Source organism: Nothobranchius furzeri, chromosome 6 (genome assembly GCF_043380555.1).
Source record: "Nothobranchius furzeri strain GRZ-AD chromosome 6, NfurGRZ-RIMD1, whole genome shotgun sequence".
NCBI classification, from domain to species: Eukaryota; Metazoa; Chordata; class Actinopteri; order Cyprinodontiformes; family Nothobranchiidae; genus Nothobranchius; species Nothobranchius furzeri.
In genome coordinates, this window is record NC_091746.1 from 49,116,578 (window position 1) to 49,131,978 (window position 15,401).

The 15,401-nt window shown below is 38.9% G+C and overlaps 1 protein-coding gene across 4 annotated transcripts in view; it reads left to right on the top strand.

Moving 5' to 3' along the window:
* The first annotated feature begins 2,692 nt into the window (after nt 1–2,692).
* The window catches only part of exd3 (exonuclease 3'-5' domain containing 3), a 52,436-nt gene continuing 39,727 nt past the window's right edge, over nt 2,693–15,401 (top strand). For 2 of the 4 annotated variants that reach the window (XM_015940532.3, XM_070552271.1), the window contains exons 1-11: nt 2,693–2,799; nt 3,643–3,701; nt 10,023–10,087; nt 13,055–13,216; nt 13,420–13,605; nt 13,694–13,747; nt 13,849–13,988; nt 14,066–14,172; nt 14,262–14,335; nt 14,439–14,477; nt 14,558–14,724. In XM_015940532.3, coding sequence (XP_015796018.3) covers nt 3,674–3,701; nt 10,023–10,087; nt 13,055–13,216; nt 13,420–13,605; nt 13,694–13,747; nt 13,849–13,988; nt 14,066–14,172; nt 14,262–14,335; nt 14,439–14,477; nt 14,558–14,724 — 1,022 coding nt within the window. In that variant the 5' untranslated portion in view covers nt 2,693–2,799; nt 3,643–3,673. Of the gene's footprint in view, nt 2,800–2,849; nt 3,127–3,642; nt 3,702–10,022; nt 10,088–13,054; nt 13,217–13,419; nt 13,606–13,693; nt 13,748–13,848; nt 13,989–14,065; nt 14,173–14,261; nt 14,336–14,438; nt 14,478–14,557; nt 14,725–15,401 lie in introns of those variants that run through there. The other 2 variants (XM_070552270.1, XM_054744251.2) reach the window with 2 other exon arrangements.

A 15,401-nucleotide genomic window follows, 5' to 3' on the forward strand; every position in this document is an offset into this window, starting at 1 on the left:
TTTCTTCTTTATCTACTTTGTCAAGGACAATACTATTGACAGTACTAATCATTGTGGTCAATTTATCTTCTATTATTGGATTGTTCTCCATCAAACTCCTACCTACATTTGCAAAAAAATCATTAAACTCGTCAGTGATTTCTTTATCATCATAAATATCTTTTTTGTCCTTGACAAAGTGATTTGGAATACTGGATTTTGTTTTCTCTCTATTAGTCACACTGTTTATTATTCCCCAAGTAGCTTTTGTGTTATTTTTATTCTGATTCAATAGATTACCACAATAATCATTTTTTTTGCTTCCTAATTATTGTTACCAATTTATTTTTACATTTTTTATATCTATCTTCTGCTTCTCTTGTTTGCAATTAAAAAAAACTCTTACATAAATTATTCTTTTTTACACACACATTATTTTAATCCCTTAGTCATCCAAGGTTGATTTTCCCTTTTACCTATAGATTTGATTAATTTGCAGTTGTCATTATATGACTTCAACAGTATTTTCATGAAGGATGTGTATACAGCGTTGACATCACTGACGTATACCTCCTTCCAATTTTGTTTATTAAGATCTTTGTTTAATGCCTCCATGGCTTTAACTAATTTATCTCTTCTGTAGTTCATGGTGATGTTTTGATTTATGGAATGTTTGTATTTGACCACTGCGAAAACAGGTAGATGGTCACTAATATCCGTCAATAATATCCCTGTTTTCCTGGCATCATCCTTGTTGTTAGTGAATATATTATCAATGATTGTCGCAGTCCGAGTTGTAATTCTGGTTGGTTTGTTTATCAAGGGAAATAAACCTACACTATACAGTGAATCTGCAAAATCCTTAGTTATCTGTCCAGCCTCATGTTCTAAATTAATATTAATGTCCCCACATAGAAATAATGTTTTGCATTTAATGTAATCAACCAATTTAATAATTTTTTTTCATTAAATGTCCCAATACATGACCCCGGTGCTCTATAAACACAACTAATTAAAGTATTTTTAGCAGCTTCATTGCTGATTTCTACCGTTACAATTACCATAACGTTATCTTCCATCATTGTCCTTTCCTTAACTAGTTTACATTTTAGATCTGATTTTATGTACAGGGCAACCCCACCACCTCTTTTATTTTTTCTATTTACAAAATAAAGTTCATACCCTTCCATTTGTACTTCATCCATCATGTCATCTGTGAGCCAAGTCTCTGTTATAGCAATCACACTAAATTGGTTTTTGAATTTATTTAAATAATCTTTGATAATTAATAACTTAGGAAATAAGCTTCTACTATTAATGTGGTTAAGTGACATTGTGTCCTTAGTCATTCTTCCACAGTTCAATTGATCTTCTCCAATATAATCACAACTTATGTTTAATTCATATAAATTTCCATCTATTTTATTGTCAATATCATATATTTTATCATCTGTATTCATTTCAGTTGAGTGATTTTTGCCAGTTTGAATCAAGACCAATATCAAACCGAGTAATCCATGTTGTTTTTACAGTATCCAAAATAAGTTTGGAAGCATAAATTCTGATGATCTTAACCATAGTTTGTAAACTTGTTTTATATACTCATTTATAACTTGTATTTTTCTAGTTCTGTTAGTTCCTTAATGATCAGAATCTTTGCCTGCTCTGGAGACCCATTCAGTTTAATGAATACCTTACAGTTTGAAGTCCATGTTGACTGTATTTTCTTTTGCTTTCTCAGAAGTCTCGCTTGCCTTGCATTGTCTGCATTTTTCTTGATTAGGTGTTCATTTATATATACATTGGTTCCCTTCAGCTTCCTTCCTTGTTTAAGCAGTTCTTTGTTGTGTTTTCTGTTCATAAATCTGATAAGGATTGCAGGTTTCTGATTTTTATTTTTACGTGGAAGAGGATGACACCCCTCTACGTCCTTGGCCTCTGTGTATCCCTTTGCTACCAAGGAAGTCCATTACCTGCCTTTCTAAGTTGTTTAATTCTTGTTCAGGTGGTTCTCCACTCTCTGTAGCTGTTGCTCTCGCATAAGTTTGGTGTGTTGTTTCAAGTCCTGTCACTATTACATAATTTATTCTTGAATATTGTTCCAGTTCTAACACTCTTTCTTCCAGTAAGGTAATTTTCCTGTCCTTTTCCTCGTTTTTTTTCCTTAGGACTTTAACCGCCTCCACTAATTCCATTATCGCTTTCTGTTGTTTACACACTGTTGGTCTGTATTGCATATTTTGACCAGAAGATGGCAGTAGTTCACTGTAACCGCAGGAAAGTCCTCTTAAATCCATGTACTACTAGAACAAGAAAGTGAGCAAATTTAGCCCTTTTCTTAGTCTTACAGGATTAATAATTACTGTATTATTTCAGTTATTGATTCAGTAATTTCTTGCAGAACATGTAGTCATGCTATGATATAATTAAAGTATGTTGCCTTAATATCAGCAAAAAAGAAATATCCAGGCTAGACCACACATATGTTGTGTTTCTTTCAAACACGAAAATAATGAGGACCTCAGAAACTCACGTTAAAGCACCATGCATGTAACGTTTATTTTGCACTTCAACATGTGCTGCAGAACAAACTCAAAATTCACTCCAGTCATGGCTAGCTTCACAGCCCCCCAGCCCGAGCATGTACCAATCGATACCAGCACAATGGATCAACTACTGCAACACACTACAATATACCAATTCACTGCCTGAAACCTAAACTTGGGAATAATTTACCCACGCGAAAGTTGGCTAAAGCAAACTGACGACATATATCAAGTAAGCTAGCTTACCTGCCGACTAAATACAAAGTAGTTGTTGGTAAGTTTATTAGCATAAATAACAAAATGTTTTATCCTTTTTACCTTTATACATAAATGTCGTCATTATAAAAATGAAGTGAATGTGTGAAGAAGAGCAATTTAGCAGTTAGGTATGTGAACTAGCTTACACCGACTGAGTCAACTTTTGGCCTTTTCACGACACGAATTGTGTCGACGTTTGGGGCGTAAATGCGCATTTTTAAAGCAGCTTTCATCGTGGGATGATCTTGATTCAATGAAGCCAGATCAGCTAACGCGTCTTTGCAGAAAATATTAGATGTTTATGGTTGGGACGCTATCCCTCACCACTAGGCGGAGATAAAAGGTAAAGAGTTACCTTCAATGCGTCTTTACCATAGAAACCAGAACTAGAGGCAAGCTAGGAAGATGCAGACATCAGTAAAGAAAACGAATTCATGTTTGGCTAACTGGAAACATCTTTTGGGGATAAATATTTTAAGATCTAAATACAGAAAATGAGTAAATTACCACAATTTGAAGCTTATGTTCTACAATCACACTAGTCACACCAGATGAACGCAGTCATCAAAATTAATCATGTACCAGAGACATTTATCATTAACATAAATTCATAAATTTCTATTGCTCCTCTCTTGAAGCTCACTGATGCATATCGTGTGAGAAACACCATTCATTTGAAAAATAAAAGCTTTTTTGAGACCTTTTTGTCCACTTTCAAATGTATAATTGTGAGCTATGATCATCAAAGATGGATGTTCCTGCTTATTAAAAAGTATCAAATCCTCACAGTCACATGTGACAAAACTACCATTTTTATTATGTGACTGTTTTGCATTTAACTAGATGACTGTTTTTACAGAGATAAAGCAGCTCGCCATCCAGTGGCAGTAATGAATCATACTATTCCAGAGAAAATGGGTGAGTACCTCCGTTTTATTACACACGGCAATGTTGCAGATTCCCTTATAAATAATAAAATACATTTTAATCAGCTTTTTAAATTAGTATTTCCATCAATATAGATGTTAGGATTTTTAAAGTAGAGATGAAAATAACAGCTGTTATTAAAGCAAATCTATTGTTGCACCACTCAGATATTTACATAAAATGTTGTGTTGAAACTTTGTGGTTATGTTTAATTAAACCATATATATTTTCTTCATCTAATTTAATAAGGACATTAATAATACAAATAGTCTTACTGACTGAGGGGTTTGAATGACCAAACCCCAGTTATTTAATTTCATTTCATTTCATGTGTTTTTCAGGATTTTATTTACATGTTTAGTTCAAATACTTTCTATTTATTTATAAAGCATTCATGCCAAAAAAAAAACAATAAAAAAATAATTGTAATTAAATTGCAAACAAAAGCAGTTTCTTCTAGCTGTATACTGTCCAGTCCTTTTCTGTTTCAAAGTAGCTGTAGAGCAACGACTGGAAAAAATACTGTCACAATTATTTTAGTCTGTTGTAATCAGAATTATTGAACACTATTAAATCACTAATGTGATCACTAAGTTGTGAAACACACTGTTTATGTTTCACTTCAGCCAAAACACATGGAAAGCTTTGTGATGCAACTTGTCAAACTGAATGTATGAAGCGATGATTCTAGCACACACAGAAACTGTCACGTGCTGGAGGCTAAATTTTGACCTGTGTTCACTTCACCAAATTTCTCCATCCTCAAAGTGTCCACAGGTGGAATAAAAACCCTCAAAAATATGCATTTTGTTCACAAAAAAGACACAATGTATTAAAAGTTTTTCTAGGATGATGCTGTAAAGCCTACTGATTTATGTCAGCAGATGGCAGAGTTGTGTAATTTAGTTGTGTTAAAAGTTGTAAGTATAAATTATGAGACCAAAATTAATTTATAATTTCATAATTAACAGATAGGCATAAAATGCCTGATGACAGAGACATCTGGGACAACAGTCAACTAGGCTTTTTTTTGGTAACATTTATACATTAGTTTGAAACACTTGTAGACTTAACCAAATTGATTACACTTCTTGATTGATCAGTCACAGAAAGCATGGGCCTAAATGTTGCTACAAAACAGGGCAAAGCTTCTACGGAAGCCCAGATGTCCTAGTGGGTATACATACAAAAAAATTATTTTCTGCTACAGAGCCTGTAGTCGTAATACCTGGAAGTAATGGAGGTGTTTTTCTTTTTACTTGTTTTATATTTTTACTTCTGAAAATACCACCACAAAACACATGCTAGTTTAGCCTTTGAAAGAGACAAAAGAAGGTTATACAGAAACTGATGTCCTTCTCAGCCGGCTGGGGGGTTGTCAGTTTTTAGCCTTTCAAAATGGCCAAAGAGAGATGTAGTCTTTGTTTATAATCTGTAAACCTTTGGGATGGCCATGTCTGTGCGAGCTAACGCTGCAGTGCTGGCATTTTTAATTCAACACTAACCTGCAAAACGCTGCAGCATTTTGTAAATATCCTAAGACAGCAACAGGAGTGATACAGAAGTTTTTTCTTGTACCCTTAAGAAGTCACAAATTTTTGTTTTACTCTAATATCAGGTAAAGAAGGCCAGAGGCTAACATTCAGCTAACAATGCTAACAGTGAATTAGAAGAAATAGCTGTCCCTAACGATTGTATGAGGATACACATTTCCTGTCTGCAAGATTTGGGGAAAAGGAGGACACATTTTGAGTGTCTTTTGAATTTGGAAGACCATGACACTTTGCTGTGATGTAAATGGCCTTTAAAGGTGTGGAACTCAGAAAATAAAACATTTTAAAATTGTATTTCTGATTGTGAGTTTTTCATCCAGGCTGAACAGGAAAATAGTCTCCTACACCTATCTCCTGCATTAGCTTCTGATAGAAAATAGGTGGTGAAATGCTAGGATTTGAAAAGCCTGACAGATCTACGTCACACTGTCACTTAACATTCACAGACTCGCCCATCTTGACTCACAACGGGGAAGGCTGCTGCTGGTTAAGCGTCCAGGAAGCATCTTTTGGAATTCTAGAGTGACCAAGGAAGGTCCTGCCTTTCTCACCTCTGATTGGCTAGATGGGCTCTACTATGATTGGCTATTTTATTTAGCAGCAAACCGTCTTCCCTTGCTAAGTGCAGACCATCATGCAGACTGTCCTCTTGCCACCAACAGAACAGCTGTTTTTGGGATTTTTTTTAATTACTTTTTTATTTTTAGAAAAAAAGAACTTAGCGCCATTCTGTCTTGTTGTGCAAAAGTTTTTTTTGTTTCATTGATTAAAAACTGAAAAACGTAAGAAGTGAACTTATAAATCTTGTTGCATTTATCACACTGTGGGACTTACTTTATGTCTGTGGCTCTAAAGCATAGAGGTTATCTCATTACAGCAGAGTACATAGGATAAACGTGTGTGCCTTACCTGGGTATGAAATATAATAAAATTGCCCTATTTTACCCAGCTGTGAGCAGCAGGTCTGTTTCTTCTAGAATAATGAAAACTGATGAAAAATAGGTCTAAATCATAATCAGCTTTGAATTAATTTCAATTAAAGATACAGATTTAAACACATGAAAGATGTGCCCTCACTTTCATCCTGCTTGCTTAACGTATTTCCAAATTGTTATCAAAAGGCATGATCATGTCAATACACCACACCGATTACATCACAGATTTTATTGAACAAGTACAGAATGTGTGTGTGTGTGTGTGTGTGTGTGTGTGTGTGTGTGTGTGTGTGTGAGAGAGAGAGAGAGAGAGAGAATAAGTATATTGAACTGGCATCTATGTCATCAGCAAACAACAGATTAGGTGAACATTTGAGGGCATGCCTATTATTTTTAACGTGGTTTTTGAAAAGCTAATATTAGCGTTCTCACAAAGACATATTTACCCCTGCTCAGATATCCACATCAGTTGCTTTGCTTACTTAGCTTTCAGGCAAGCGAATGCCGCTGTTGTCTGCCGTCCCCGCAAATTTTCAGCCAATCGTAGTAGAGCCCTTCTAGCCAATCAGTGGCAAGAAAGGCGGGACCTTTCTTGATCACCCTAGAATTCCAAAAGACGCGTCCAGGAAAGAGCAGAGAAGTTCTCGGCTAGTAGAAGCCAGATATGGGAATTGTGGCATCAACAAGCCAACTCCATACCGTGATTTTGTTCTGCTCAACAACTGAACAAGGCTCATTCACTGTGCTGATTGGAATAACCTGGCTTAATGCTGAACTGAAGAAAAACACGGCATGGAGATGACCCACAGTTCCCCATATCTATTAGAAGCTAACTGTTAGCATTAGCAACTCCACCACACAGCAGAGCTCCTCCAGGCTTGTGTAACTTGTGGAGGTAAAACATCAACATTGCAAGTCAGTGATGGTGTTGCGTTGCTGTTATCTAATTTAAAGCTCAGCTGTGATGTGGCTCACTTCTAGTTCCTAGCATGATAACTCTATAAATATATTGTGGAGATTAAAAAAGAAATGAAAAAAATCGAGTGGTTCTCTCGAGAGGTCTAAAAGCCTCCACCAATAAGACGTTTCAGACCAAAAGCAAATGTTGGACCATCCGGTTGTCGGTCTTGCTGAACCGCCACACTTCCCTGGGTCCTCTATTCATTACACACTCGCATATTTAGCAACAGAACACCACTGGCATGAGAGGTTCTCTGCTCAAGAACTTCAGAGAAGGAGAAACAGCAAACAGCTGCTACCACTTCAACTTTAGGACAAACTACCAGAGTCCCCCCAATAAATACACCATTTGAAGTCACGGACAACAGAAGACGTTTGGATCTAGGAAACGGCAACTGGTGTTCAGCGCTGTCTCGTTTCCTCTGGAAATGCAGGTTTCAGGTTCCGACTGACATGGCCAGGGGAAGTTACTCACGGGGAGGGGTGTGTGTTCCGTTACCATGTTTATGTTCAAAAGCTAGCTTGTTCTGTAGATTCGCCATTGCAGCTTGAACCAGCTGGTTGGGCCTCCCCTGGAAATAGCCAATTGACAAGTTAATACATCCTTAAAAGGCATAATAAACTAGTACTAGTACTTATCCACAACTTCCTTTTGAGTTTGTATAGTTTGTGTATTAAAGAATGTTGTGGCGTCTTTCCAGTAGATTTGTGTGAGACCTCCAAGTTACACTGAAGCAGTTATGGTGGCTGTAATCAAACAACCACCTGATTTAGATACTTGATATCGATGCTTGTTTTATTTTGGCTGTGACTAGACAACATACAGTCAGCTGCCTGTGAATTTAATCTTTAAAGGAAAAAAAACATGCTTCACAAAAGTTGGAAGAAATTGAGAATCTGTAAAAAAAATAGAAAAGCACACGTTTCTGCCTCCACCCCATCCATCTAAAATAAAAATAAAAAAGTCACCTTCCCAGAAGTGAATGAGTTCATGGACTCCGCGTGTCCGTGCATTTGAATGTGGCGATAGGGTCATTATGTCGTAATGAATGGGGGAGCCTCTAGCTCTGTCACTCGCTTTCCAGCCAAGACTATAAAGAAGCTACATGCTCAACATTCCTCTCATCCAAACAGTGGGACTCAAGTGGGCTGTGCTGTTTGTGACTGTGTGAGTCCCCGTGCACGTAGTCTGCTGCATGTTCGGCGCTGGGATGAATGGGCCAGAGTGGGGTATATAACAGCAGGGAAGCACGGAGAGGAGCAGAGGGAATCCTGCAGCCATTCATATGTTTTAAATTACAGGACGTTTGAAGGAACCCTAGCAGTGTCATTTTATTATACAGTTCTTTGTCTATTTAATGTATAACCGGTGTACTTTACAAACCACACCACTTAACCAGGCTTTGAGTAATAATGAATCAACATTTAGAAAGCTGGACTTCTTGAAAACTAGCTGAAATAAAAGGTTCAGAACATGCAGACTGGCTGCTGTTGTTTCTTGTTACCGTCCCAAATAAAAACACATAAGCAAGTCATAACAAAAAGTCTTTACTTTTCTTGTTTTGGCACATAGTGAGGAGTTTTTTTTTTTCATTATTCTGCTCTGTTGACATTTAGAAATAAAAATGGCATTCAGGCGAAGTTTGCAATATTCTTGTAAAAGTGGTGGCATATTTATAGGGAAGAATTTATTAGATTTTTCTAGAGATTTTAAGCAATCCCAAAAGCCACAAGAGGAATTAAAAAAGGCTCAAGAAAAGGAGTTGGAAAATGCTGTAGGGAAAAAAAAAGGCTGAATGTGTCGGGCGGGAAGAGATTAGACGCCAACACAGAGAGGACTTTTGGTCCGCTTTCTCAGGCGCTGCATCAGGAAGACTGTATTTTTTACAGCATGACCAGAGCGTAGCCTTTTTCCTGGGGAAATCCGAGACAAAATCAAGAGAGGCTGGTGCGGGGAGGGTGAGGAGAACAGGAAAACTAGCCCTGGGAAGGAAAGGGGGCTGAGGGGGAGGGTGGCAGGTACGCAGGAGCCCACACAGCGCGAGCGACAGGGAAAGAAGGTGGAGCTTTAGGGGGGATTGGTCAAACAAGCAGACAAAAAAAAGATAAAATCTCATACTTCTGTTTCCAAGCTTCTCTACAGTTTATAACTCAACCAAAACGGTGCAGAAAGTTTTTCTCTTGAGAATATTTACTGCAGATTCAGCAGGAATGCAGAGCTAATGCCGGGTTCCTCTGCTGTCCAACCAGCCTCAGCTGCTAATCCACTGTTATAGCCTCTCCGCCATGCCTGCTAAAGAAATTACATTTGGCATTAAATCTACTCAGCTATGCCTGCTTTGGCAAAAATGAGCCCCTGCATATCACATTACAGGTAAACTCAGCTTTAGGTGCAACAAATAAGGCTTTTCAAGATGTTTGGCTACAACATTTGAGCTCTGATTTACAAGACCTGTGCCAAACTCCAAACTGCTCAACCAGGTGGGATACGCTGGTAGGTTTATCCAAGTGAATTTGCTTCATTTGAAAGCTTCAAATCAATTATGACACTTTTTAAAATGAACATTATTCTAGATTTTTAAATGAAGAGATTTGTCTCATTTTTCAGAAATTCTATCTATTTTATCAAAACCTTCCAAGAACAGAAATATAATTGGAAATGCTTGTTTAACTTAACAGTTTCACAGTTAAGTTAAAATCTTAACTAAAATCAAAAATCTAAAATATTTAAAAATCTCCCAGATGGCTTTGATTTTTGTTGAAGGGCAAAGTGAATATCCACCTGCTTGTGTGTGTGTGTGTGTGTGTGTGTGTGTGTGCGTGCGTGCGTGCGTGCGTGTGTGTGTGTGTGTGTGATCCCTCAGGTCTTGACCCTGCCTTGCTGAGAGACCAACTCTTTGAGCTGTGGAACCAGAAAGATCTGCAGACGGTAAGACTCACTTTCACAATGTCACTTCCATGTATGCAACAGTCTGTGTGTGTTTGCATGGAGCAAAACGGATCCCTCTGTGTGTGTGTGTGTGTGTGTGTGTGTTAATGAGGAAACCAGACTGTCTGTCAGAAGGAAGGAATTTGTGTTGCTCTGAATTAACTTGAGAGGAGGATATTGAGTGGATGACATCTGTTTTGCAAATTTAAACAGAGGTTCAGGGCACTCTCACATAGATATTATTTTCTTTTGAAGGATGCTTTAATACCCAAGTTTGTTTATTTATGGAAGACTCTACAAGTCACAAACCTCAATGTCTGCTGTGCTCAAAGTTACATCATAGTGCTGTATTTTAGATTGTTGTTCACTCAGCTGTGGGTACATCCTTGTAGCAGGAGGCTGTATCCATTCAGGATTGTGCTACTGATTAATGATGCTGGCACTGGTACCTGAGCCGACTGCACTGGGAAATGAGTTAGCATTGGAGAGACTAGTGACTAGCATACCGAGGCTGGTCACCCCACAGACATATATATATATACGTAGACGCCTCATGGATTCACCGCCTATGGGAGCTGCCGTAGTTGCCGGCTGCCTTTTTAGATGGGTATCCATTTGCCCCTAGTGCATTCATTTCTGCTGAGGAAGGTAATTACCCAACTAAAAAACACATTATCAGGCTTTTTCACAAAATCAGACACAAGGTATAGCATGATAATTAAATTATACATATAATTAGACAAAATAAATTAAAATATAAAACCCCATCAGGTAGCCTAGAAAAGTCAATAGTAAAGGAAAGAAAAGAAAGAGAATAGAGAGAAAAAAGAAAAAGCAAAAGTCAGTAGTAATCCTACATGATCTGTTTTCAATAGTATGCTAGCTCTTGCAACCATAGGCTGCACAATAACGGGCATAGTTGCTCACTCTCCATTGACTTTGGAGAGTGAGGAGACCCATCCAGTATGGTGGTGATGCTGTTACGCTCCCCAGCGCCTAATGGGGCATTTATGTATTCATGTCTATGGGTCAGCCACTGGATTACCACTAATACCATTCCATTCCTAATAGCTGTAGCCGTTGCTTGTGATTAGCTTCAGTTTTTCAAATATTTAAAAAGTATCTAGTTTATTTTATCAAACAAACCAAGGTTAAAGCAGGAATCTGCAGAAGATTTGCAAGAGAAAAATTATAATTTATCCTGCTTTTCTTTTTTGTATATGTTTTCACTGTCTTGTGACTTTTTAAATTTAAGAGACAACTGGTTTTGTTTTAAAATAAAATGGGTAACTCTGTTTTTTATTTTACAGTGTATAAACTGTCAGCACAACTGCAAAGTTGTCTTAATTCAAAATGGGACATTTTATTCAAAACTCACATTTCCATGTGGGTCTTTACTAGCCTAGTGAACTAGACCAAATTCTTGCTTTGCAAAGTTTGGTCTAGGAACGCTCCACTGGAACCTCTGCAGCCCCTACCAGGACTCTGGCTAGCCAATCGCAGCTCTCTAGAGGGGTTTCAAACACATAAAGAGCTGTGATTGGTCCTTAATGGTGGGCCAATCATAGTGCTCTATCTGCTTAGTGAACAAATCCCAGAGCTTTATCCGCTTTGTGGGCCAATCAGGGCACTCTATATGCCTGGTGGGTGGGATGATGCAACAGAGTGAATCAAGATGGCGACAGCTCGTTTGAAACGGCTTTTACATTAATTTTGGACTATTAGAACTTGGGCTTCATTAGAATCAGGAGCAGATAGATGTATTTAAGTTCTTTTTTTTAACATAAAAATATGTGTTTTCTCCTTCAACTGCGGACCGCCTCATTTACTCATTTAAGCTGTTGCAGTGAGTATGTCACAATCATTGTCCAGTAGCATGCGGAGATCATTTGAAAGACAATGGTAGAACCCGCCCCACAACCGAGAGCCGTCAATGGAGCGTTGCCAGACTAAATAATACATTTATTTAATTTGGCTTGCCAGACTAGGTCTTAACTGCTTCTATAAACTCTCCAAATGCGGAAAAACTGTCAGTGTTTGATTCTAAGAATTATGTTCCTAAAACAAGTCATTCCCAAAAGTCCCCGTTTGTAGGGCAATAGCATAGAACCACTTTTCACCTGGAAGAGAGCTGCTGCTGCAGGAGGAGCAGCTGCTCTTCTCCAAGCCCCTCCAAGATATTGGAGCTTCTCAGCTTATAGCAGCCTGAGCAGGGATGGGTGTGGCCAACTCCGGCTTGTTTTTTTAAAGTGACAGATCCTTGAAACAGCTCATTCTGGAAGGTTCTGAAACTGTCAAGAATAAAACTACTGAAATTGCTTCATGTGAGAGGGACTTAGTGTAAAAGACGTCATACACATGCTTCGTATTGACCATAGAGCTATTATAGCTCAAGAAGAGTAGTCATATGTCCCTTTGAAGTTTATTTTGTAAAGTCCTTTCTAGTCCTTCTGTCCTTCAGCCTTATTCATGGACTTCACCTTGTTGTGCTGCTTCTCTTTTGAAGTTTCCCACCTCATGTCTACCTCACAGAGTGTGTTCTTCGCTTGGCTGGATGTTGTGAATAGTTCCTCTCTTTGGCGTGGATAGGATCCAGTGATAGCCAGGTCCTCCTGCAGGTGTCTCCAGACACCCAGGCCCTTTTTCAAAAAAGTTGCCAAGTTCACCGTTGCATTATCTCTCGTTCTGCTTGCATTGACAGCTCACTTGATGATGTTTTTCAGAAACGGCTGCCAGAGCCACTCAACTTCAGACTATCTGTCTGCTTAAGTGATGAAGAGATAAGAAAAACACTGCCAACACTTGTTCATGAAAACTCAGCTGAGTGAACTACACCAGTCAGTACTGTAGTTTTAGTTGATTGTCAAACACAGCAACACAAACCTGACTGAAAGTGCCCAACAACCAGCAGGTAGAGTTCTTACCCTAACATCACAGTTTCACCATCCCCACCTTCTCATCCCACAGCTACATTTGGCAGCCCTCCAAGGATTTTCAAAGCTGTCTGAGCCTCTTGAGGCCTTGTTAACAATCCTGGAGAGCTGTCCGGGCAAACAAATGGGTCGGAGCCACACCCTGGGTTATCACATTCTCAGGGAATTCCAGACGTGGATAAAGGAACGTCCTCAGGTAGATGAACCAGCTGTGGTTTCACACACTCCCGAAGTTCTAGAGTTCCAGGTCACCTGCACTCTTTTTAACTAAACTAAAATGGCCTCATGTGCAGAATTCCTCTTTAAACGAGCTGCTTATTTACATATTTTACTGTTGTTTTAGATTATTCTTCTCACTTAATGTTATTTTAGTTTGTTTTTCTGGGTTTTTGTATCCAGGTAAACATGAGTTCATTCACTGAACAACAGGCAGTGGCTCTCCAGAGACGTGCTCTTAGCTTAATGACAGATACCCAGCCTGCCGTCATGGACAGTCTCATCAGCATCTACCGGCTCAAGTCCTTGGACCCCTCCATATCACGCTTGCAGGTTATCAGGCTGCAGGCTCTCAAATGTTATAAAGAAGTGAGCGCTCATGATGATGATAACAGTAATTTCACAACAACAGTTTTTACTGGAACACAAGGTTAATTCTGTGTTTTGTTTTTTACAGGCTGCAGTTCTCAGCGTAAAACTGGAATTACAGGAAGACCTAAACACAGAAGAGGCAAGATTAATCACGTATTTCATGTTTTGATAATTTTATTGTGGGTTCATTTTATTTGAGTTCCAACATCCTGAATGTCCATCTCAACCCTTCTCCTGCAGATGATTGTACCGCTGATCTTGCAGGATAAGCTGCCTTTGGCAGAGTTGTTCGTCAAGGGTCACAAACAGCTGGAGCAACAACTTGTCACCCTGCTAGACTCCTGGTGCCAGCCCAGTTTCAGTGTGGAGGACATAAGGAAGTATGCTATCTGTGTGAATGTGTGATTGGGTGTTTACAGACGTTTACAGATGATTGTGTTTCTGTGCGCTTCTATAGACGATTTCCTCACCTTCGTCTGTCCAAACACCAAATGGCCCAGATTCAGCCCAAAATGCTCACCAAAAGCGTTTTACGACTCATGGAGAAATTTAAAATGGACCCAAGTGGGTGACTTATTTCATTTGTGGTGATCTTTGTTTACTTTTTTCCCTGGCAAGATGACTCTAATGTTGTTTTTTTCTTTCAAACACAGAACTGTGTCCTAATGCACTGCACAAGAGGAGACTGGACACTCTGCGTTATCTCATGTATAGGACATTTGTGGAAGTAAGTTTTGCAGCAGCCGCTATAGTTTCTGCGAGAAAGGCATTTTTATATACTTTATGCAACGGCTGCAAAACATTTTGATCTGTTTATGTTTTACCCATAGAAAGGCATGACAGAAGAGAACTGGGTCGATCATGTGCAGGTAGGTGCTTTTATTCCCCTGCATGTTCTGTGTAGCGGTGTCAGTAAGTTATCTAAGGTGTTTGTGTCACGCCTGTGTAGAATGTTGTAGCAGACGACCTCGAGCTGCAGGTCCATCTGGTGGAGATGCTGGTGAAGTACTGTAGTGTGCAGAAAGCCTCTCAGTGGTCACTGAGATACAACATCCCCAGAAATCGACTTCCCTTTGGGGTATGGGAGACGCAGCAGAGCCTTCCCCCTGATCTGCAGTGAGTGGACCAAACAATCAAACAATCAAACAATCAAACAAACAAACAAACATAACGTGTTCGATGTACAAACAAGTTACAACTCGTGTCTGTTTAGCAGCAGCTGTGTTTTAAACTAATATCTGGTATTTTTTGTTTGACTCTGTCTCTGATAACAGAAATTATTCGTCTCTTATCGTGACGTTTGATTGGCACACACCGTCTTCGATCCAAAGCTTTTTTATGTCAGACTGTGCTCGTATTGTCATAGATGTTTTGTCCTATTTTAACAGAATTGGCAAGATTTCACCTCTTTTGTTTTACTTTTAAAAATTGCGATTTCAAACAACGCGTAGTTATTTTGTAGCGCTCCTGACTGACCTAGGATCTGTTGTATCAACTATTTTAGACACCCAGGCTTTCTTCACGTGTTTCAGCGGCAGCAGCGTGAGGGGTGTACCGGAGCTGAGCCCTGTTCTTCAGCTGAGAAAGCTGCACATTTTGGTTATTTTCTTGTTTTTTTTTCTTACGTAGTGGTGTTCTTACGTAGCTCTGCTACTGCTGCTGATATTAAAATGGCTGTTGCCGTCTGTCTCTGCAGCGAATGTTTGCCTTTCAGCACCGTGGGTGGGTGACTTCTCCAGCTGCAGAACGGGATTTACCATAATATCACTAAGTAGACTTTAAAGGGCAACTTC